At 37.1% G+C, this 23,650-nt stretch overlaps 2 protein-coding genes across 4 annotated transcripts in view; one reads left to right on the top strand and one right to left on the bottom strand.

Annotated features, from left to right (window-relative positions):
• The first annotated feature begins 579 nt into the window (after positions 1–579).
• LOC118272621 (three-prime repair exonuclease 1-like) lies at positions 580–3,301 on the top strand. The gene has a single exon (XM_035589239.2). The coding sequence runs from the start codon at positions 951–953 to the stop codon at positions 1,692–1,694; it is 744 nt and encodes a 247-aa protein (XP_035445132.1). The 5' UTR covers positions 580–950; the 3' UTR covers positions 1,695–3,301.
• Positions 3,302–5,017: 1,716 nt separating this feature from the next.
• LOC118272620 (protein FAM135B) overlaps positions 5,018–23,650 on the bottom strand; it is a 30,300-nt gene continuing 11,667 nt past the window's right edge. Inside the window, exons 2-17 of one of the 3 annotated variants that reach the window (XM_035589235.2) lie at positions 18,027–18,244; positions 17,244–17,490; positions 16,996–17,025; positions 16,722–16,862; positions 16,124–16,295; positions 15,530–15,699; positions 14,891–15,097; positions 14,733–14,803; positions 11,703–14,653; positions 11,496–11,628; positions 11,303–11,422; positions 10,736–10,924; positions 10,182–10,347; positions 9,630–9,838; positions 9,124–9,371; positions 5,018–8,282 (exon numbers count right to left, since the gene is read on the bottom strand). In XM_035589235.2, the coding sequence (XP_035445128.1) occupies positions 8,085–8,282; positions 9,124–9,371; positions 9,630–9,838; positions 10,182–10,347; positions 10,736–10,924; positions 11,303–11,422; positions 11,496–11,628; positions 11,703–14,653; positions 14,733–14,803; positions 14,891–15,097; positions 15,530–15,699; positions 16,124–16,295; positions 16,722–16,862; positions 16,996–17,025; positions 17,244–17,490; positions 18,027–18,244 (5,470 nt within the window). In that variant the 3' untranslated portion in view covers positions 5,018–8,084. The remainder of the gene's footprint in view (positions 8,283–9,123; positions 9,372–9,629; positions 9,839–10,181; positions 10,348–10,735; positions 10,925–11,302; positions 11,423–11,495; positions 11,629–11,702; positions 14,654–14,732; positions 14,804–14,890; positions 15,098–15,529; positions 15,700–16,123; positions 16,296–16,721; positions 16,863–16,995; positions 17,026–17,243; positions 17,491–18,026; positions 18,245–23,650) is intronic. The other 2 variants (XM_035589237.2, XM_035589236.2) reach the window with 2 other exon arrangements.

Raw genomic sequence — 23,650 nt, 5'->3', positions numbered from 1 at the left:
ACTTTTATTATATATTTTTAGTCAGCATGGTATGGATAAAGAAGATAAAATAGGTACTTAAGTAATATTTATATTTTATTGAGATTTTATAATCTAGAAATTGATTTAATTTCAAGAGCAACAGTTTAAAGAACACAACGTCACGCCTTTTATCCCCGAAGGGGTAGGCAGATGTGCACATGCACATTACGGCACGTAATGCCGCTATACAATGGTCACCCACTTTTCATAATTTAAGTTATAAGTCCCATGTAATAGGGGGTGAGCCTATTGCCATATCCTGGACACAATTCCAGACTCCGTGCTACTATCGAGAAATTTTCGAAAATTCGTAAAATGCCCAGTAATACTTTGCCCGACCCGGGAATCGAACTCGAGACCCCTTATTGGCAGTCGCACTTGCGACCACTCGAACAACGAGGCAGTTTAAAGAAGTTTAAAGTTTATTGGAATGCGCCGTCAATAATTCTTATGTCCACGAAACTCGATTAATAACCCACTGTTAAGCTTATTAAACTGTCAAGGCGGCAACAACAACATGTAAATACCTACTCTGTCTCTGGAGAGGCGCCGTTTGGGATACCGAAAACTGTAATAAGTTGTAATTATAACCACAGAAAATTTAAAACAAAACTAAACGCAAAACGGCGAATCTGCATATTAAAATACTGTTCGCAATTTTCGCAAAATACGCGTGTGTTATGGTTGTGAACCGGTGGTTTGTGTTTGTTTTGAACCAAGTAACCAAGTTTGAACTGAATGTTATCTAAGTTTACTTATGGTATAAATAATACCAAAATATGAATTAAGAATTAATCTACTCACTAAACCTGGTGTTAACAAATGTGACTGTTTGTTAAAGTGATCAGTCTTGATAGAAAAGCTATATACCTAAGTTTGAAGCTATTGTTACCTACATTTTATCAAGCTCATTATTTCCTCTTGCTAAAATGCAGCCTATAGCAACGTATGTGTTTATAGATTTACAATCTAACGGCCTGCCAGGCAAGAGAATCGTAGAAATTACGGAAATCGCCATGGTCGCTATAAAACGGGTACATTTTCTGAACACAAACCCAGATGAAGTACCGCGAGTTCAGTATAAACTACACAAGTGCTTCTCTACTGATGGGGACATGGATAAGAAAAGTATTTCATTAACCGGGTTAAAGCCTAATCTTCTGGAAGACGAACCTGTATTTAATAAGCAAGCATGTGAACTCATCAACACTTTCATAAATTGTTTGGAGAAGCCTGTGTGCTTAATCGGACATAATGCTTTAAAGTTTCATTTACAGTTGCTTAAGTACCATCTTGACGAATTAAACTTTAAATTAACTGGTGAAGATGAGATCCTATGCTCTGATAGCATTTATGCATTTTTTGATATATTGCAAGCTGACGACATACGAGCATACACAAAGGATCATTTAAAAAAACCTTTGACCAAACCAATGTCATTCTATAAACTGTACCGGGAACGATTTTATAGAGCAATTGGAATGAAACGATCATACCAATTGGGTGCCCTTTATGATGAGATTGTGGGTGAGCCTTTCCTTGAATGGAATTGGGCTGAGAATAACTGCATCAAGATTATGAGTATTGCATTAACTATGAAAAAGGAGTTTGAAAAATGGATTGCCAATAATCATTGCGTATTCTCCGATGTGAGCCTTATGATAATGTATTAGTTAATAGCAATATATATTAAACTATTTAGTGAACTATAAGTTGTTAGTTAGATTTTATTATTGATTTTGTTGTTATTAAGTTAGGTTTAAGATGACTACCTCTGTAGTACCTAAGGAGCATTCCAAAAAGCTTGATTGTTATTTAATTATCTGATTTTTGAAGCTATAAGCAATAAGTATTTTTGTTTTGTTATCTAGCAATACATTGCTGTTTTGTGATTATAATGTAGTCAATGTGATTGCTTTGTATTATAATCCAGTTTAAGAATGGAGTTGAGTTTACTTAATTAAGATATAATATTACCTATGTATCTTTTCTATATATAATCTACCTTGAACATAATGGTCACACCATTTAAAAGTGTTTTCCCTGTAGTTACTGGTATTTGTGAAAATTAAATATAAACATTAAAAAATATTTATACCTAGTTATCAAAACAACCAATTATAGGCATAGCCAGTTTATTTTCATAAACAGAAATGTTTATTATATTTACCCACCTAATTTAAATACCTTGTTATATTACTATTGTAATGTGAAATAATTGTTTATACATATAGCCATATTCAGCTAGTCATGTACTTAATTCACATTGATATACTATATAAGACTTGTGTGACTAATACTGACTGCCAAATTAGGTGAAAATAATTTTTAAAGTCGAATTTCCATTAATAGTCCGGTCAAATTAGACCAAAAAATTAGGGTGAAATTACATAAATTCGCAACAAGCTGAATTTTGGTACAATTGTTCAAAACACGATTATAAACAATAGCTGAAAGTTCCCCATCATTCCCGTGTGTGGAAAAAAAGTTATTCAAGTTTAAATGTCAAAAAAATGAGTTATTCGCGATTTTCAGCAAAACGGTAAGTTTTATCAGAAAAATACCTCAGGCTAAAATTGTAGAACATTAAATTATCTATAAAAAATATATTAATACTTTTTTCTTCATTGTTCCAAAGTGGAAAAATGAGTATCCCTCCGACACTCATTTTTCCACTTTGGAAGCGTCTAACTTTCAAACGGTTGATTTCGACGAAAAATAGTTTTAGGAACCTTGATGTCTTTTTTACAGACCTATCCATAGACACCCATAACGGATATGTTAGCTGAAAAAAATTTTTTTTTGAATCATTTCCATGTATGGAGTGCCCCCTTTAATTTTTTAATTTATGAATTTTTATTCAAAATTCGAATAGCGGTTATCGAAATACATCAACCTATAGAGTTTCAACTATGTAGACCCAATAGTTTCGAAAATAAATGGCTGTGACATACGGACGGACAGACAGACAGACATGATGAATCATAAGGGTTCCGTTTTTTGCCATTTGGCTACGGAACCCTAAAAAACGCGCTAAGTACACTACCTCATAGGTGGCGTGGAAACGTGTGCATTTTATGACAATTGCAACTGTTACAACTTGTTACACCGCGATATCTCCGAAACGGTATCTCGTGTGAAAAAAAGTATTGATATTTTTTTATAGATAATTTAATGATCTACAATTTAGCCTCGGGTATTTTTCTGATAAAACTTACCGTTTTGCTGAAAATCGCGAAAAACTCATTTTTTTGACATTTAAACTTGAATAACTTTTTTTCCACACACGGGAATGATGGGGAACTTTCAGCTATTGTTTATAATCGTGTTTTGAACAATTGTACCAAAATTCAGCTTGTTGCGAATTTATGTAGCACCGAATGTCTAATTTGACTGGACTATAATGTTTGTAGCAAAAAAACAGACAAATTGAGAATTTCCTCAGTGAAAAAGCGAGTCTCAATATTTAATAATGTGTATCTCTGCCGATACCTTTTGTTAAACACAAGGTGTGTTGTTGTTTTTGATACTGTTTATTGTAAGTATACTATTATGATAGTGCCTAATTACTTTTTCTAATTGTACCTAGGTATGTAGGTACTTGTTGTATTTTCATATTTTTATACCTAATGCATAGCGTAAGGTAATCAATCATCTGATTTATAAAATTGTTAGTTTATTGTTAAAGAATAGTTTTGTTTTGCTATTGTTATTATTAGCTTAACAAAGATATATAAAATCAATGTACCTTATATCAGTTGTGTTGATTTTTATATCATTAAACAATTTTGATTTATTAATATTGTTTTTTTCTCACAACTAAATTATAGTAGTTAGTCCTCCCAATCTGCTACATTATCGTTTAATTTAAACAGAATTTGAAAATAATGCAGACATACTTTTTATTTAATTTTTCAAAACCCAACTGCCATTATCTTTGACTTCAAACCTTACATTAACAGCTAGTTTCTGAAGGATTGATTTACACAAAAAACAAATAGACGGCTAATAAATTTCTTGTCAAAAGTTATTTGCGTTACTGTAAATACGCTTACGAACTACGCGCTACGATCTAGGCGCTACAAGCTACGCGTTACGAACTACACACTACGATCTAGGCGCTACAAGCTACGCGTTACGAACTACGCGCTACGATCTAGGCGCTACAAGCTACGCGTTACGAACTTCACACTACGATCTAGGCGCTACAAGCTACGCGTTACGAACTTCACACTACGATCTAGGCGCTACAAGCTACGCGTTACGAACTACACACTACGATCTAGGCGCTACAAGCTACGAGTTACGAACTACACACTACGATCTAGGCGCTACAAGCTACGCGTTACGAACTACACACTACGATCTAGGCGCTACAAGCTACGCGTTACGAACTACACACTACGATCTAGGCGCTACAAGCTACGAGTTACGAACTACACACTACGATCTAGGCGCTACAAGCTACGAGTTACGAACTACACACTACGATCTAGGCGCTACAAGCTACGAGTTACGAACTACACACTACGATCTAGGCGCTACAAGCTACGCGTTACGAACTACACACTACGATCTAGGCGCTACAAGCTACGCGTTACGAACTACACACTACGATCTAGGCGCTACAAGCTACGCGTTACGAACTACACACTACGATCTAGGCGCTACAAGCTACGCGTTACGCTTTACAAATTACGAGCTACGTGCTACGAACTGACGCGTCATGATTCATGAGCTACGAGCTACGTACTTCGCGTTACGATTCATGAGCTACGTGTTACGCGCCACGAGCTATGGTTGTAGGGTTTCGGACTAACAAGTAGGGTTACAAATTTGGCTCTATTTATGGCCGAGCCAAGGATTTGATTACTTTTTGACCGTTTTTCACTAAGATTGTTTCGGCAACATTTTACATGAAAATATTTCTTGTGTTTGGGTGAGAAATGGGGAATTTTGTAATTGTACTTGTAATTGCTAGTAAATACAAACAACATTTCAGGCGTTATTTATTTATTATCATAAGTGTATAACATCGACACATTGCCATTAAACATACGATTTACAAATATTTTTTTTTATAATATTTACAAAATTCATTCGAGATGTTTTTGATACACACCTAGATAAGTATTTAATAATCTGCATTAAATAAAGGGTTACGACAAAGGCGCCAGTTTCAATAGAACTTTAAATGAAGTATACATAAGTAGGTATTATAACTATACATACGAAGCTTTACATTTGTGGTAGGGAGGGCTATACAAACGTCGAGAGACGAATACTTGAGAGTTATTGATCGTTCAGAGGGCTCCCATACTACTGCTCAGAAAATTTACAAACATTATTAAACATGTGAATCAATTGTATTATTGTGATTTAATGTTTTATGAAAATATGTCTTTATGTTTGTAAATATTTTTAAACCGGTTTGTGGGAGCATCTGTACTTCTCACCTGCTTATTTCTGTATTTTCAATAACGTTTATAGAAATTTGATAACATGTCTCAACAGTGCTTTGTAATTATATAATTTTAATTAACCTTTTAAAGATTGACAGTTCCAAAGAAACTGAAACGTTGTCCTTTCCTCCAAGCATGCCTGTGAGCAATAAAGAGGTATCACCTACCTACAGTTACTATCTCAGTGGTACACTAATGCGTCGAATAATTATAATAAATCAATAATCCAAGCCCTGTATAAAGTATTTTATCTACAGAATAACATAAGTGGACAGAGCAAGATTATTAACTTTTCTTAACAAAAATATTCACTAGTAAGTACCAATTTATAAGAAAAGATAGTCTATGAAACTTATTATACATATATAATATAAATGTCTGTGTCAGTATATTTTTAAATATCAGTCTAACATTCGTTAAAGATTTACAACTTTCATCTAACGTTAAGTAGTTTATATATTTTTTTGTTTACGTTAAGGCTACGGGCTTGTTGATTCGTTCTCCTGCTCGACAATAGTAAAAATAATTGTGGTGACCAATAAAACTCTGGAATTAGATATCTTATTAATAATTATTCTTAAAACCCTTTGTGCAACATTAGATAATTGATTTCATTAGGTAGGTAGACAGGGTTTACATAGTCATACACACAATCAGACCCATATTTACAATTGAAGTAAAGTAGAAAATAATTAATATTACAAAGTGCTTAGATTTTTTATAATGGGCCTAAGAAGTGGAGGAGAAACAAGGATAGAGAGATCATCATTTGTTTACTATGGATGTAAAATAACATTAGGTGTGTTCAACTTCACAAATACATTATTTATATCTTTTTAACGTGTCGGATACAATTAGATGGTAATTTGAATAGTATCAGGTACATCCATAGCAAACAATCAGATTTAATAAAGTGGTAGGTACCGTTCATAATAATGTCGAACCGTAACACAAAAAACATCTACCTATAGTATCTACATTCGCTAAAATTATACTTAGTCTTAATTAATTGGTGTAAAGATCCATCTTAAAACCTACTTAAATATTTAAAATTTTTGATTAAGTAAGTTAACCCTCAACATAGTTCATAAAATCACTACGTTTCAGATACTACGAATTATCACGCCGTCACCAAGTCTATTTATAGTTTCGAAAATCCTGTAGGTCTCGGGAGAAGTCCGTGGTATAAGGGCGTCGTTTCAAGGTGATCAGCATAGAAGGAGACTAGATACAGACATAATGCCTGGAAGAAATTCAAGCTCTAGGTAATACAAACCCAAAATACCCATTTTTATAACACCATACCGAACTGAAATGAAATAGTTTACTATAGCATTTTTGGATTGAAATATATTTTTGTAAGTGAGACTTTTAAGTCGCCATATCGGTGTTATTTCTTTGACCTAGGTATTTGTAATTATAGATTACACATGTTATTATCAAAAACATTTCATTCCCTTTCTAAGGTAGATAAAAAAGGCAGCCAAATCCGAAATCATTGATTAATAATGTTCAAAGTCCAGAAAATTTAAATGCCAACCAAATGCGAATTTCATTGAAATGCATATTACTTGTCGAATGAAACAAAGATCTGATAATGGAAGTTGGTACTTACAGTTAAAAAACAACATAAATTATATAAAACAAGTTTAAGTATTGTAAAGGTTTCTCTGATTATATAGCACATTTGACTGACTGACACGTCACTCATAATATCATTAAAACTTGAAACGGTATATTATTTACTATGTTAATTAATTTCTATGAGTTTCGATCAGTATCATGGCGCTTGCAATAGTGCCGAAATATCCGAAACTCATAGAAATTAATAAACATGGTAAATATCCCATTTCAAGTTCTAATGATATGGGTACAAGTATTTCAAAACGTACCTCTATATATCATTTATTAGGTACCTACCTATGTGTGGCTAAGTGTCAGTAGCTTCACAGAATTGTAATTTAGGTAGCTTAAATGCTTGTCTTTAGTAGGTATTCATATGACACTCCTTCAGCTATTTACCACATGTGGTTGCCTTATGGCTCATGGCTAGTTGTACTACATTTGCCACATGCATGACGGAGTCTCGATCGACGGAATTTACTGATATTTTATTGACGTCTGTTTTAACTATTATGAATAACTCACCAGGGGAACGATAGGTACGACATTTAACTGATTGTGTTAGTTTTTACTAGAATTAGATTTTATACTGAATTCTAAGTTACCTGAAAATATATTTAATAATCTGGTTAAGTAACTAATTTCATAAAAAACATCAATTTATGCAAATTGTGTTAAGCAGCAGTTGGTATTAAATTGGGGCAAATTGAATATGGAAGAAACGTTTATAGAGAGCTGAGTAATGTGGTAGCAGCAGAAATAGTACTATCGGAAGTATCGATGTCATAGGTACTTGTTTTGTTTGTTTTACGTTTAACGAGACTGAAACGTTAATGCGTTCGGCGCTGTGATTGGCCTGCTTCAATGAAGTAACCAATCAGAGGGCTAAACGCGATAACGTCTCGATCTCGTTAAACGTAAGGTACCAATTAGGGGTGTGGGCTGGGGGTAGTAGAGACGGTAGTTAGATTAGTTGGATTATCGGAAGTATTTGAGCGCGGAGACGAGCAGGAACTTCTCGATGAAGAGGTCGGAGTCGAGCGCGGCGATGTGCGCGGCGCGGCCGACGAGCGCGCTGGCCGTGTGCGGCAGCGCGTGCTGCACCTCGTACCGCACCACCGCCGCGCCGCCGCCCGCGCCCGCCGCGCGCGCCAGCGGGGACACCATGTTGTGCACCTACACACAGCGCTACACTTACTAACAGTACATAGAGAACTAAAACTACCCTTAACTTACACTAAACATAATTATCTACATACATAAAACACAAGGGAATAGAAACTATAGAGCACTACCAACCGTGCCTACTTCTTTTGACTGTCATCTGTTTCTGCTTGTATTAAACAACGTAACAGCGTCGGCTAATGAGTAATAACTTTTGTGTTTCGCGACAAAAGATTAGTTCTATTAATCGACTATCATTATTATGTGTTTCGAAGTTAAATTGTGACCTCTACTTGTATCCTAAACTAAAGCCCCTTAACCATATCGCAGAATAGTGGTGTATCTTTCTTTTATTGATCCACATAGAAATAATAAATTATTAAATCTGCGGGTGTCGGGGAATGAATTATATGTTAAAATATCTAATGCATTATTATTGAAATAGCTAGACAAAGTCTATACAAAGAACCGTGGCAATTCGTGAACCAAGTTCAATGACATTGGCCTCGACGATAAAGTTTTTGTGATAAGAAAATTTAGAATACCGAGAATTAGATGTAATTGAATCGTATTTATTATTACTATTGTGTTACCTACATTTTGGGATAACATCGTGTGTGGGCAGAAAAAAACTAAAATAGAGCCTATCTATTGTTAAAGTAAAATTAATTAAACAAGTAAAACTGAGAGACAGAAAAAATAACCCTTACTTAAAAGTCAAAAAGTCGGCATTCCTCTGGTGCTGCGGATGTTTATGAACGGTTCTAATTGCTTACCATCACCCCTGATCCATATGTTCGTTGGCCTAAGAATACTAAAAATTAGCAAAATAAAGAAGATATAAGATACAAACCATCTCCCTGTAGGCTTGTCCCAGTAGCGACGTGTCTTTAGCCGCGGCCTTGCAGAGCTCCAATCTTGCGGAGTGCAGTGGAACGTATCGGTCTTGTCCGGAGCCACACAGCAGGATATGTTTGAACTGGTGCAGCTGACTCCTCTCACTCAGCCGGTACAGGAACGACCTCCGAGGGTCGGACGCGTCGCGGAGGGACAGCTGTAGCAGAGAGCCCGACTTCTTCCACTTCTGCATGAACCACATGCCTGGAAGAATTGGTGTATGTTTGAGATTCTTAAAGTCAAAGTCAAAATTATTTATTTCAATTTGACCAGGAAGGCACTTTTGAACGTCAAAGCAAATATAATAATATTAATAACGTCAGTCTGTCGGTCAGTCCTCTAGTGAAGCTATTTGCTCGTTCCAAAGTGTAGATTCTTATGGAGAAGAACGAGCAAGAAACTCCATCCTTACTTGTTTTGAGCTTTTTAAATGCATATGAATTTCCCTTGTTTGCTACTTACCAGCGTTGACCAGTCCACTAGAGTTATACAGAGTCCCTAGATGAGGTCCACTGAGTGACAGGAAGGTGTGCAGTTTGGAGAGATACGGCTTCATCTGCGGCCTGGCCAATGCCGAGCGAATGATGATCGTGCCCAGAGAGTGACCCACGAAACTTATTCGAGCTGGGTCACTCGAATTTTGGATGTGAGTCAAAATCTCTTGCACTAATCTGTAAATAGAATAAGGAATATTTAGATCTAAAACTAACAATTTAATATTGTGGATGACATTAATTTTTGTAACGTGTTTCAATGTTGACTTCTCTCGTCGTCTGAGTGATTGAGAGGTGGATTTTATTAAAACAAATATCGCTTTAATGATTTATTTGACATTTAATAATATTCATTTAATTAACAAAGTCGTTATAGAAGTGAATTTAATTTGTGTGTAATTTAATTTTCGATACAAACTGGTTTTACACTTTGATCGATACTATAAATATGGTAGAAAAATATCAATCAATCGAGTATTTACAATCGATCATAATTAAGGAATAATATTTTACCGCTCACCTATCTGTCATCGTGTCAAAGTCGGAGAAAGTGTCGCCTTGGTTTCTCTCCGACATGAGGAAGTCTAGTCTTGCCCCAGGCAGACCTAGTTCCAGGTAAGTCTTCACGAGGCGGAGATCCGCCGCGTTGCCGTCTAAGCCGTGAACGCAGATTATTAGGTGCAACCCTGGAATTGTTTGAAAATACTTTTTAGTTACTATACTTACAGTTGCACTAAGAAAATGTATTTTTCAACCACGAGGAAACATTTTTTGTGCTTTATTTGCAAAAAGCAAATGAGAATGACCAATTGTAAGAACGTAGTTGTCGATCAAAGACAAAAATAAAGTGGGTTGATAATAAAATTATAAAATGCCTTAAATTGATAGGTAGCACTAAGAAAAAATCTTTTTCAACCACGAGGACACATTTTTTGTGCTTTATTCGCAAAAAGCTAGTGAAAATGATCAATTGTAAGAACGTAGTTGTCGATCAAAGACATAACTGCAAGCTTGAAGTGGGTTGATAATAAAATTATAAAATGTCTTAAATTGTTAGGCTTTGTGGATTCTTACCCTCAGGGTTAAACATTCTATACTCGTCGCTAATATGGAAGTAAGGTAGAGAGTTCTCGACCGGAGGGAAGTCCGAGTAGATAGCTCCCGGGTACTTCACGCTTTGCCTGAACTCCTCTCTGCATTTCACGAATAACCTCTCAGATTCGGCCAGACCGAATATACTGACGAGGTTACTTTCTCTTTGCTCTGTAAATATAAACACACTCTTGTAGCCAAATAAAATGAATAAGAAAAACAACTATAGACTGACTGACTACTTCAATTCAGTTTATTAATTGACTGCCGTGCAACGTGTAGCGGGTTCGATTCCCGCACGGAGCAACTCTTTGTGTGATCCACAAATTGTTGTTTTGGGTCTGGGTGTCATGTGCATATGAAATTGTACCTATGTTTGTAATCGCACCCACGACACAGGAGAAAATCTTAATGTGGGGCAACGATTTTTTTAAAGATATAGTGTATATATAGAAATATATACACTATATCTTTAAAGTATATATAGAAATAGTGGTTAATATTATGTATAAGTTGGTTAATAGTGGTTAGTAATAACAACATCCTTACCGGTATCGTTTCTGCTCGCCAACTCCCCAGTGCTCTGACTTTTATTAAGCGTGCCGGCAGAGGGCGCGCTGCCGGAGTTTACGGACTGATGGGGCCTAAGCTTCCGCCTCTCCATTATACCTGTTATGGCCAAGCGATGGTGTTAATGGCAGAAGCATCATTAAATGGTTCAGACACTCTCAGCTGTACTCACCCTCACATACGTGATATAAAGGATTGTCCAACTGAAGCGAGGAAGCCTGTGCTTGTTGCTTCCTGGGCGTCTTCGAAGGAGTCGACGACTTGCTGCTTTGTCTGCTCAGCTTCGGAGATTTTGATGGTGGATCCTAAAATACAAGTTATATTTAAATAATTTCATAAGTAAATCTTTTTTGTTACAAGTTATAAGTATATAACATACCTTAAATTCATCTGGAGGAGGCGGAGCATCTCTGAACTGTTGTGGGGGAGGTAAATGTTCGTAATCATTGTCGCCCATGAAGTGGGCTAAGTCAATCTCAGATTTAGCTTTATTCGAGTATTTCTGCCCTGAACTAGAACTGCCTTTCTTATGGCTCCCGGTTTTGACGCAAGACCGGTCTACCGTCAAGCTTCGTATCTCAGCCGCTATTAATTTCTCCGTATACTGTATTCTGTCTTTTAATTTAGTTTTATCCAGCGACTGAGATTTCGCCGGTGCCGGCGGTGCTTTCTGTGGAATTTCTTTCCTAATGTAAGGATGTAAATTATCACTCATTGTTTGCGATTTTTTCACCGTTCCTTCATTTAGACTTTTAGAGGAGGAGCTGTAGGTCTTCCCTTGCACAGCACTAAATGAATTATGTCTTTGATTTCCTTTGATTGCGTTAGCTTCTGCTATTTGCTGAAAACAACTTGCAGTACAAGTGTCTGAGTTGCAACCCGCGTCGATGCCATTACTGTGTACCAATTTATTATATTCGCACTGGCTATCTGTGCATATAGAGTCGCTACAGATAGTGCATTCTTCACACACTTCCTTATCACAGCATTCTATTTTCTCGTTCGAAGTGTTTTGAGCCACTTTCACGGCTAACTTTAAAAGTCGTTCTCGAAGCTGATCTCCGTTAAGGACTGTTCGTTTGAAATCACTGATAGTTTCACCATCGTGCTTTCCAATTTCACCAGTTTCTTCATAGTTTTTACTAGATGATTTTGATGATGTTGGTTTCGTAGCTACGAAATTCTGATTTAATTGACAACTTGCATTATCTGGAGACGAAGGACCTGAACTGCGGCCACTAGAGACCCAGCCACTTTGTTCACTTAAACTTGAAGTGGATGTGCTTCTCCGACGTTTTTCTTCATTATTCAGGAAGTTTTTGGGAGGTAATATTTTAAAATCTTTATCGGCTATATCAAGTGGAGGTGATTCGAATGCTGGTGGTGGGGCTAAATTAGGTAAAGATTCGGATCCGAATGTATTATTTAAGTTTGGTTCATCTAAAACAGATGCCGCACTTCTACAATGTCGTAATAATTCGGGCCCGTGATCGAGGCTATAAGGGACACTGGTAGAAGATTCTAATCTTCTCAACTCGAAGGGTATACTTTCGTTACTGGACGACGATGCAGCTTCCGACATCAACTGTGTCATCTTTTCTGAGGGTTTGTGTTTCGTACGTTTTTCTGGTTTTCCACTCGACCTACCACTTTTTGGTGTCGTAGCACCAGATTTTGGAGTAGCTCTACCAGATTTAGGTGTCGCTAAACCTGACTTTGGGGTATACCCACCGGATTTGGGCGTAGACTTGCCAGACCGTGGTGTAGCACGATCAGATTTTGGAGTGCTTCGTTCAGATTTTGATGTGTGACGATCGGATTTACTATCTCGAGATTTTATTGAATGGTGACTGCTCAGTGAATCTCTGCTTGAGTTGATTTTAGTATTTTCTTTTCCACTATTATTTAGTTTTGACTCTTTCGATCGGCTCTTTTTATGCCTTACTGATGGCATCGTTGAGTGTGGAGTAGACGGCGGAGTTTTTGAATATGTTGATTTAGATGTTCCATCGCTGCTTCTATCTAAAGTCATCACAAATCCACTGTCATCACTACTTTTACTAGATTTCTTTTGGTAATTTTGAATTAAACTTCCTGTATTGAAATCATAACTCCAATCACCTTTCTGTAAGTAGTAGTTGAGCTCATGCCGAAGTTGATTACGAGCAGCTTCAATGTCAATTTGTTGATTTTCCGCTTTTTGATGAAACACATGCGTAGAATTTGATCTATGTACGTGTTTATTAGAAACTAAGTTATTTTGATCAGTCACTTGATTTTTACCACTAACCGGTGGGTAAGAATTACGTGGAGGCAACATAGGACGGGGTAAATTTACACTGTAGCCTCTTTGAAACTCTAACGGATTACGAATAACATTGTTTACTTGCAGATTACCCTGATTTCCGAAAGTATAGCCGTACACTTGGTTAGGATTCTGTTTCATCACTCCGTCGTACTTATAGCCTACATTATGAAACACTTCATTGTTCATTCCATGTCCAACTTTCTTGATACAAGGATTTTTGTATTTTTCTCTAAATTCACTTATATTTCTTCTATAGTCATCTCCTTTGGAACTGCATCTAGTCGTTGTACTTGTTGGGTAAGCACTAGTTGTAACACTCCTTGGCAATGTGGTAGGCTTTACTTGTTGCGGTGGTAGGTACGGTTTTGGATAGTTAACGGACGAATTAGAACCGTTTCTCACATTCTTAGTCAAAGTTTGCGTAGTATTAAGCGGTGCTAGTTGAGACACTCGCAGTTGATCCAGTGACTTGCTGTGTCTAGCTGGTAGAGTGCTCACCCCGCTAGTGATTTCGTGTTTTTGCCGAAATACTTCAAGTCCTGGTTCAGATTGCTCCTTGCCTAGGTGCGACACGTTAGAAGCACTTTTAGTATTAATGTCAAGCAAGGTAGATGCAGAATATCGCGACATCGTCTGTCCTTGTTGTATCGTGCAAGAAGCGAACGCGTTGTTTGGTGGCAGTTGGATCTCGCTGATGAGGTTGTTTTGCACAATGTATCTATTTCGTCCGGTGAGCTCAAGTTGTTTATTATGTGCCTTGGGTAGTTCGACAATATTTTGTTTGACTAAGGCTCGTTTGGGGGATCCGTGAGCTGATTTTTGGGGAGCTAATGTTAAAGATGCTGAAACGACACCAGAACCGGACTTGGGTGTGTTAAACTTTGGTTCACAAAGCTTCATGACTGTTTTAGGCAATGTGAGGGTGACTCTGGAGGCTTCGGAAGATGGTCTTCTGGAGTCCATGAGTGAACTGACACTACATGCACAGTCATCTCCAAGGGGCTCCGAACATAGGAAGGGATCTGCATCAAGACACATTGAGATTAGAATATATTTTAGTGCAAGATGTAATTAGGTGTGAGGAAATATTATGTAACTTACCGCTTCCGGATTTGCTTGCACTTGAATTCAGAAATGAACGACGTCGCGCGAATTCTGCTGTGTCTTGATATCTGAAATATTTTAAAGAACGTGTAAGTTTCAAGGGGCCTTTTATTAGATAATTTGAATTAGTCGTGGTTGTGGAGAAAGATAGAGACCTGTCCTCGAATATGATGGGCATGATGTGTGGGTCCCCGTCGAGCGCGATGCAGTGCACGGGCAGCGGCGGCAGCAGCGCCAGGTACCGCGAGCGGCGCGCCGCCTCGCCCACACTCTGGTACGACTGGTAGTTGCTGTCGTAGCATCCCGCCAGCGAGTGCCGAGGGTTGTCCAGCACGAAGAAGCACTCCGAGAACCGCTTTATACTGTAAATCATACATTAGTTAAAACTCGAGATACCTGAGGGACGGAGCTATGTAGGTTGTATAGCTCCATCCCTCTTGCACTGCTCAGTGATCGACCATTCTGACACAATTGTAATAGCAGACTAAGGCCCCTGATTTTCAAGAACATAAGTTATGAAATAATTATAATGAAGATAGAAATATTGATTTTGAAGACTCAATACTTTCCCATCCTCTGTTCTTGAAACGCCGGCGATGTAAAAATTGGACTTCTATTCGATAAAACTCTTCTGGTGTTGAACTGTAAGGATTGCTCACCACGTACCATCAGGTGATCCGTTTACTCGTTTGCCGCCGTATCCCCCAAAAAAGACCAAATGATGTCTACCGCAGTTACCACTGTTTATTGAAATTAACAAAAGAGAAGTAAGAAATATTGAAGCAGTGGCGTACCGCAGCGCATGATGCCTGGCAGCGAGCGCGTGGTGCACGTGCGGGCGGTCGGAGGCGTGGTGCAGGAAGGCGCGCCAGCGCAGCGTCACCTCCGCGCACAGCCGCGCGATGTCGTGCGCCGCGCTCATCGCCCACTCCTCCTCCTCGCCGCATTCTGACTTCTCCAACTTCTGAGAACGTAATTACTACTCTGTACTAAGAGTACTGTCTATTAAATAAAGAGAGAGTGCCTTCTGACCAAGTTACAAATAATGGATTGATTGCATGATTAACGGATAACGCATAGTCAAAACTACTAGATCGAGAAAGCTAGCTAGCGTAGGGAACCCCTTATGCTGGGGCCACACTAATGGAATATGTCATTTGATTATGGCGATAATTAATGTTTGTACGAACATTTAAAGTTCATAATCGTTCATTTGTTTTCAAAATCCATGGCATATTCCATTAGTGTGGTCCTCATCATTAGAGAGTTTCCCCAAATTTCTGCAAGAACGGTAAGTGCGGGAATCACCTTTTTCGTACAAAGTCGCAAGGCGGGAGTTACAAGGTTTATTTATATTCCTTGATCATTTTTCTAAAATAATACCATACCTTGCCGAAGTCACTAAGATCCTTTAGTCTCTGCGCGACTTCTCCGACGACGGAATTGGAGGAGGACTCCTCAGGAGTAAGCAGGATACCAGGGGAGCCACACATAGCCAGTGCACTCTGCAGGCCCTCCAGTGACCCTAGCAGGATTCCGCATACTTCGGCGTGGACTTGCCTGGAAAACGGAAAAGAAAGATTTTGACTAGGTACTAAAAGCGAGTATATTATTTAGTTCTTTACTATTTTCTTTAGTCGATCAGTATTACTACCATGAGTTTGAAGCAATAGTATTTGTCAATAGTCGCTAGCGAAAACGTAAATTATTTGTATGGCTAATTTTACAACACCTTTACCGGTCACTTGTGGAACTAAAACTCATGGTAGAGGTACTGGTCTTCTTCTCCATCGTATATTGATTATTTCTATTAAATATTTCTTTATACTAGGTTTAACTAGTACAAAAGTCGATTGATCAAGGGCTCATTGATATATCTTATAATGTATTCTAGTGATAAGAAAACCTCGAAAAATCATATATTTACTTAGGAAATCGGAGCTTGATTATTTTCTTTCAACAATTTCTGATCATTTAGATACCAACCTTGCATGCGCAATCTTGCTAGAGTTCCCTCCGGCGCATTTGCCGGTGGATCCGAATAGAACATTCTCGAAGCTGCCTGAGGTATTGAATGATCCAGCGCTCTTCATCAATTTACCCCATTGTTTACTTGAGCGTGGTGTGCTGAAACAGTGGAAATGTCACTTAAAATGATCTAATTGCAAGAATAGTCTTTGTTGAGTGCGAGGTTCTGTGGCAAAAATGTCTAAACCTCTACAAATAGACCTTATTGAACTTCATTCATTATATTACTTACCAGCTTTGCACATAATGCATTATACTTTTCCTTGATTGACGGACAGACATGAAATAATAATAATTGAGAGTTAGTATTATTTGGTTCCGAATTAATTTGTTCTATTAATTCAATCCCTACAGTAGGTAATTTGGGTGAAAACATTTTATTTTTAACTATGTATCATTAGATTAATTTTTCCTTTTAACCAACAAATTGGTGTATGTAACATCAATTAAATAACAGTTTAAACTCTGAGGCATACTTACTTGATATAAGGCTGATGTAAAGCAACTAGGCTCGCATGGATGGTGATGGAGACGGAGGACAGGTGGAAGTAGTCGAATAGCACTGGCAGGTGGTAGTGGAGGCCTTGGGAGGGTTGGAAGTGCAGCTTCAGCACCCGACAGGACATGGGCGCCAGGGTACTGGACTGCGCACCCTCGCTGCACCACAACTCCACCCCAAGACTCCACTCCGCCCTCTCCAGAGACTCCTTCAGATTCCTACTGTCCACTGAACAAACAACAAAACTGTTCTTTGCACTTCTTGGCAAACAATCGATGGAGAGTAGAAGCGACCTTCTATTATAAGAACAAAAGCAACGAGTTCCAAATGCTTGTCATTGTGTAATGTAGTACGGTAACTGTTTTGTTTTGTAGGAAGAACTTTGATGTTAAATTTAATTTGTTTCGGTTATTTCTAGGTTTTATAACAGTCACAGTTATGGATAAGTGTATAGATAACAATGAAACTAAAGTATTTATGTATATTAAAACTGTTATTGGTCTACCTTCTATGTAACTATATTTTTTACAATCATCCTAGATCTCTTTCAATCACAATAAAAAGCATATCTTCTTCTTCTATGTATAAAAATCAATTGCTGTTCGTTAGTCTCACTAAAACTCGAGAACGGGTGGACCGATTTGGCTAATTTTGGTCTTGAATTATTTGTGCAAGTCCAGGGCAAGTCTACAAGGTGAGAAAAAAAAATGTTTGAGGCGGTACGAAGTTTGCTGGGTCAGCTAGTATTTCATAAAGAAACGTACCTAAAAGATGAGCTCTAAAATGCACGATGTCTCGCAGCGTGACCTCCTCGTTGCGGTACATGATCTGGAAGGCCCGGGAGGCAGCCAGCCCTCCGACCAGGGACGCGTTGGCGGCCGGGCGGCCGGTGCGCGCGGCCCCATTGCCACTCGACACTGATGCCTCGATGTGCACCGGTACCTTCGGCGATACACGGAGCCCCACGCGCACTTGATAAAGTCTGCAAATATAAGATAATAATTATGATTACTTACACATTATTTACAACTTAAAAATCAACCAAATAAAAACTAACTTAAAACTAAAATAAAGGCGTTAAGATAATAATTGGTTATTTAGATGACATAACATCACTCTACTATCCAACTAATTCTACTAATATTATTAATGAGAAAGTTTGTATGTTTATTTGTTACTCCTTCACGTCAAAACGGCTGAAGGGATCGAGATGAAATTTGAAACAGGGGTAAGATTGTGGTCTGGAATAATATGAACACCACTTTTTATCCCACGGGAATGTGAGCGAAACTGCTGGCAGAAGCTATTTCTTCTATGAGGAAGAGCATCTATCAATAATGAAACTCTTCTACTAAGAATTTCAAAAACTCAAAATATTACTTATGTAACAATACTATTTTCCCGGTGAAAGCACGAAGTCTGCATTAGTGTAAGGTGTAATCAATCAAGTTGTAATGATGAAAAATGCGGCCCTTTCACTAACAAATTAAACCTTTTGTACTCGATGTTTGTGCTGAAGTAACGTGGCAATGGAAATACCATCAAAAATCCTGCCTGTAATAAGTAAGTAGTTGGTACCTAGGCATTATTCATCCGGAGGTGCGAACTACCTAGCGGGTTACCGGAGCTCCGGCTCGAAAAGCAGGAATAGGAACAGGGTGGTTTTTAGTCAGTAAGAGTTTGACACTAGCTTTCGCCTTGCTCAACTTGGGAGAACAAATTGGATGATTTTTCCCCCTTAAAAAAGTAAAAGCCTTATTCTTATAGTTATATAGGCAGTGAGTAAACTAACTAAGACTGTTTCATAAAATATAAACGATTTGCCTATACAGGGTGACTTTGAATTCGACGTATTTCTCTCGGGAGGTGATAGTACAACTAATTTCCTACAAAAATAGCCCTGAGGTCCTTGGGCGGAAAGTGGCTAGTTTCTGAGATATTCAACATTTTTGGTTTTGGTAAAAATATCCCGAATGGAGTACAAAAACATCAATAAATAAAAAAATACTGGTTGGATTTTAGTTATTTTAGTTTTAATCAGTTGCCAATACATCAGTTATCATTTATAAATACTAATAATGGCAGAAATATCATTCGTTTTAAAATAGCAAGTAATTTCCTATGAATTTTTGTTTTGTTTCACTAATTTGGTCAATAGATAACTGGATTTATTTCGAAAAAAATATATGACACTAAGCGTACAAACTATTAGAAAAACTTCCTTGGTTTATTAGCTACCCAGAAACGTAAAATTATTTACAATATTCCCAAAAACAAATGAATTAATTGATGATAAGTAGAGCGTAAAGAGAAAAGCGCAATATCAAAAACATCTTAATTTGCAAAATTTTGTTCAAAATCATCTTCCCTACGACGAATACATGCCCGAACACACTTTCTTATCCCTATGACGTTCACTCTTGGGCTGAATATGCGTTTTATTTCGTAATTATCTTCAAATATGTTTCGGAGAAGAATTACGATACACGGCCAATTCCTTCTGTATAAACAAGAGATTTCATGTAAAAATCAACCGGCGTTAGGTTCTGGTCATTGTGCATGCCATTTAGTTGGACCACTCTACTAATCCAATGCCTGAGAATCAATGTTTTCGACCATTGCCGCACAGTAGTTCGATAATGCACAATAAATTCGTCAATCAAATTAATAAATTAATTCAATAAGTAGAATAAGTTCATTCATCTTGTTTCTAAATTCAAATTTAAAACAATGACCCTAGCACATTTCTTAATTTTTTTCATAATTCTCACCATTTTAATTGTTGGATGAAAAGTAGGGTCCAATCAAATAATTATTTATGATACCCCAGCAAACATTTGAATTAAAACCGCGATGCGCTAACAATGGTTGACTTTTTTGTGGCTAATAATGGATATTGTGATAGTTTATCCAGCGCACTATCGAACTACTGTGGGGCAATGGTTGGATACCTTGGTTCCCAGGCGTTATATTGGCATGGGGGTCCAACTACATGGCAAGCGCGGTGTCCAAAATCTAACGCTGGTTGATTTTTACATGAAGTCCCTTGTTTATGCAGAGGGAATTGGCCGAGCATCGAAATTCTTCTCCAAAACATAGTGACGAAATAAACAGATATTCAGCCCAAGAGTGAACGTCATAGGGATAAGAAAGTGTGTTCGGGCATGTATTCGTCGTAGGGAAGATGATTTTGAACAAAATTTTGCAAATTAAGATGTTTTTGATATTGCGCTTTTCTCTTTACGCTCTACTTATCATCAATTAATTCATTTGTTTTTGGGAATATTGTAAATAATTTTACGTTTCTGGGTAGCTAATAAACCAAGGAAGTTTTTCTAATAGTTTGTACGCTTAGTGTCATATATTTTTTTCGAAATAAATCCAGTTATCTATTGACCAAATTAGTGAAACAAAACAAAAATTCATAGGAAATTACTTGCTATTTTAAAACGAATGATATTTCTGCCATTATTAGTATTTATAAATGATAACTGATGTATTGGCAACTGATTAAAACTAAAATAACTAAAATCCAACCAGTATTTTTTTATTTATTGATGTTTTTGTAATCCATTCGGGATATTTTTACCAAAACCAAAAATGTTGAATATCTCAGAAACTAGCCACTTTCCGCCCAAGGACCTCAGGGCTATTTTTGTAGGAAATTAGTTGTACTATCACCTCCCGAGAGGAATACGTCGAATTCAAAGTCACCCTGTATATAAACGATACCAATCCCATTACAAATACAATTAAAAAAAAGCAATCACAATACAATTGACATGAAGCATTGATCAACCTCTTTGTATTAATGAGACCTTCAATTTCCCATCGTGCTCAAATGAAAATATGTATAGTATATACTGAACGAGCGACAGAACTGCTCCATTTAATTATGAAGTCTATCGCCTTAATAGTTCTTAGTAGTTAAGGTTAAGCAACTCTTTAATTGGTCATGCTATCTTCAATTATGCTTTTTTCAGCCGGTAAATGAGCAGACGGGTCACCTGATGGTACGCAATCGTCGCCGCTCATAGTCACCCGAAACTTCAGAGGCGTTACAAGTACATTTCCGGCGCTTTGGGGGTTAAGAATTTGAGGGTTGTTGGGTGATTGGGGATTGGGAAAATTAGGGTAATTGTGCCTCCAGTAACCTCACTCACACAATGAAACGATGATGCAAGCGTTGTTTCACGTCGGTTTTCTATCAGGCCGTCGATCCAGACCGTTCGTACGGGAGCGGGCTCTCCCACACTATATATTATATTCATCACCTATAGTTTTAAGCAGGTAACCTATCTATTGCTATAAGTCTAAAACATAGACTTTATGTCTAGAAATGAGTATAGTAACGGACATAAGGACTTATCTCACCATATCTTTTTTAACCATATTATATGTTAGAAAAATAACCTCCAAATTATGAAATGTATATATTTACTACGATCTCCCTAATATAACGGTAGCTACCACCTACTCGTACTAGACCACTTTTCATCAAGTGGAGTGCATCAGTATTCATAAAACGTATTTTATTCGTTAATTTTTCCACTGTGAGGCTTTTCAGGTAGATATTATTAGACGTAGACGAGAATATTATGTAAAGTTCAGTGAGGTTAGCACGCTTCATTACGGTAATTTCACAAAAAGGTAGCAGTTACCTTTACGGCGGTTTTTAATAGCTTGACTTATGCCTTAACCTTTAATATGTATGAGGTTAACCTCATTTTGAAGTGGACTTTTTGCTTAGAAGTTTATTAAATAGAGTAAGTATTTATTTAACATGAAATTGTTTTCTTTATTAGATAGGTTTAATAGGTACGCATAGCTGGCTCATGTAGGTAGTAAGAATAGAATCCCAATTCTGAGTCAGAAATTCTAACTTGCTTCAGTCATTTTATCCATAAACTTAATTTAGAACAATTATTAATAAGTAGGTAATACATACAAATATATTTTATGTTAAACAGTTCTAATGCGTATGGTCATTAACAATAAGAGAGTGTACCAAGAATCAGATTGATATATCTTCAGAAAGGAGGAGAAATTCCAACTGAATTTGAACCAAACAAACAAACAGATCAAGTTAAATAAAACTATCTAAAAACCAAAAACATCGTCGGTCCCAAACGTCCAAATCGCATAAGATAGAATAACATCATCCCAAGTTAACACATAAACAAATATTGCTATAATAAAATCTGCAGGACACATCATTCATTGCAGAGTAGAGCGCAGAATTTTGCCCATACACAATGGGTATCATGTCAGGAAATGTGAATAGGAAGACAAAAGCGAAGAGTGGTTACTAGCTAGTAGCTTCCCGAGGCTTGCAATCTGCCTAAGTACTTCTGACTACATAGTAAACTTCTGTAGTTACGCCGTACTAACTATTCTACCTACACGTAAAAGTTACTTCAAAGCGTACACGTCACTCACTTGTATGTGTAGCAAGGCGTAGTAAAATCTTATTGTCTAGCAGTGATTTACGTAAAATGCCATTAAAAGTCTCCCGTTAGTTGGGATGTTGGTAATTTATTGTGTAAACTTGCTTTTTACTCTCTATTTTTGAAGTCAATCACGTCACGTCTTATTTCCCTGAAGAAGAATGTAGAAGTTAACATTTTTTTAATGTGGCATACACTTTTCTCCAGCTTATTCAAGTATTTATCGCATCCATAATGGTGGGAATCCACACACACAGGTGGAAATAAAATTTTAAGTCACAATTATGGACCCTGACGGGCACAGCAAATTATAAAATTACTAGCGGACCCGACAGACGTTGTCCTGTCTACACGTCTTTAATTTGAAAATTTTAAACTTTTTTTAATAAGCTAAAACATTCTGGACCTTTTTGATGAAAATTGTTATTCAAATGTTATGACAATATCTAACGTCATTAATATTTGACACTGCGATGGTAGCGCCGTCTGTCGGATCCAATGTAAAACATTCCAAAATCAACAACTACAAATAAATTAAAATTTAATTAAAAAAACATTGTCAAGCGGACAAAATTGTGAATGTAAACCATTCTCAGATCCCCTTGAACACACACAAAAAAATCATCAAAATCGATCCAGTCGTTTAAGAGAAGTTCAGTGACATACACACGTACAGAAGAATTATATATATAAAGATATGCGTATATGCTGCGTTCTTATATGATTCCCACACAAGTGTTATATGAGTGCACAGAAATATTAAAAACAATTATATAAATGTGGTTTTGGTCACAATTATATAATTGAGAGTAAGTCATCTATTTCATTCTAAAACTAAGCGTTAGTAATAGAATTCAAAAGAAAAAACAATGAATTATCGATTTTCCAGTAAAACGGTTGGTGTTAAACTCGTAATAGAAATCTATACCAAAACTTCATAA

The sequence above is a fragment of the Spodoptera frugiperda genome, chromosome 4 (assembly GCF_023101765.2).
Source record: "Spodoptera frugiperda isolate SF20-4 chromosome 4, AGI-APGP_CSIRO_Sfru_2.0, whole genome shotgun sequence".
Classification (NCBI taxonomy): Eukaryota; Metazoa; Arthropoda; class Insecta; order Lepidoptera; family Noctuidae; genus Spodoptera; species Spodoptera frugiperda.
Note: the sequence above shows the minus strand (reverse complement) of the source record. Positions and strands in the feature narration are given on the sequence as shown.

Coding starts and splice junctions, on each gene's coding strand:
- LOC118272621 (XM_035589239.2), top strand. CDS start 951: ATGCAGCCTATAGCAACGTATGTGTTTATAGATTTACAATCTAACGGC.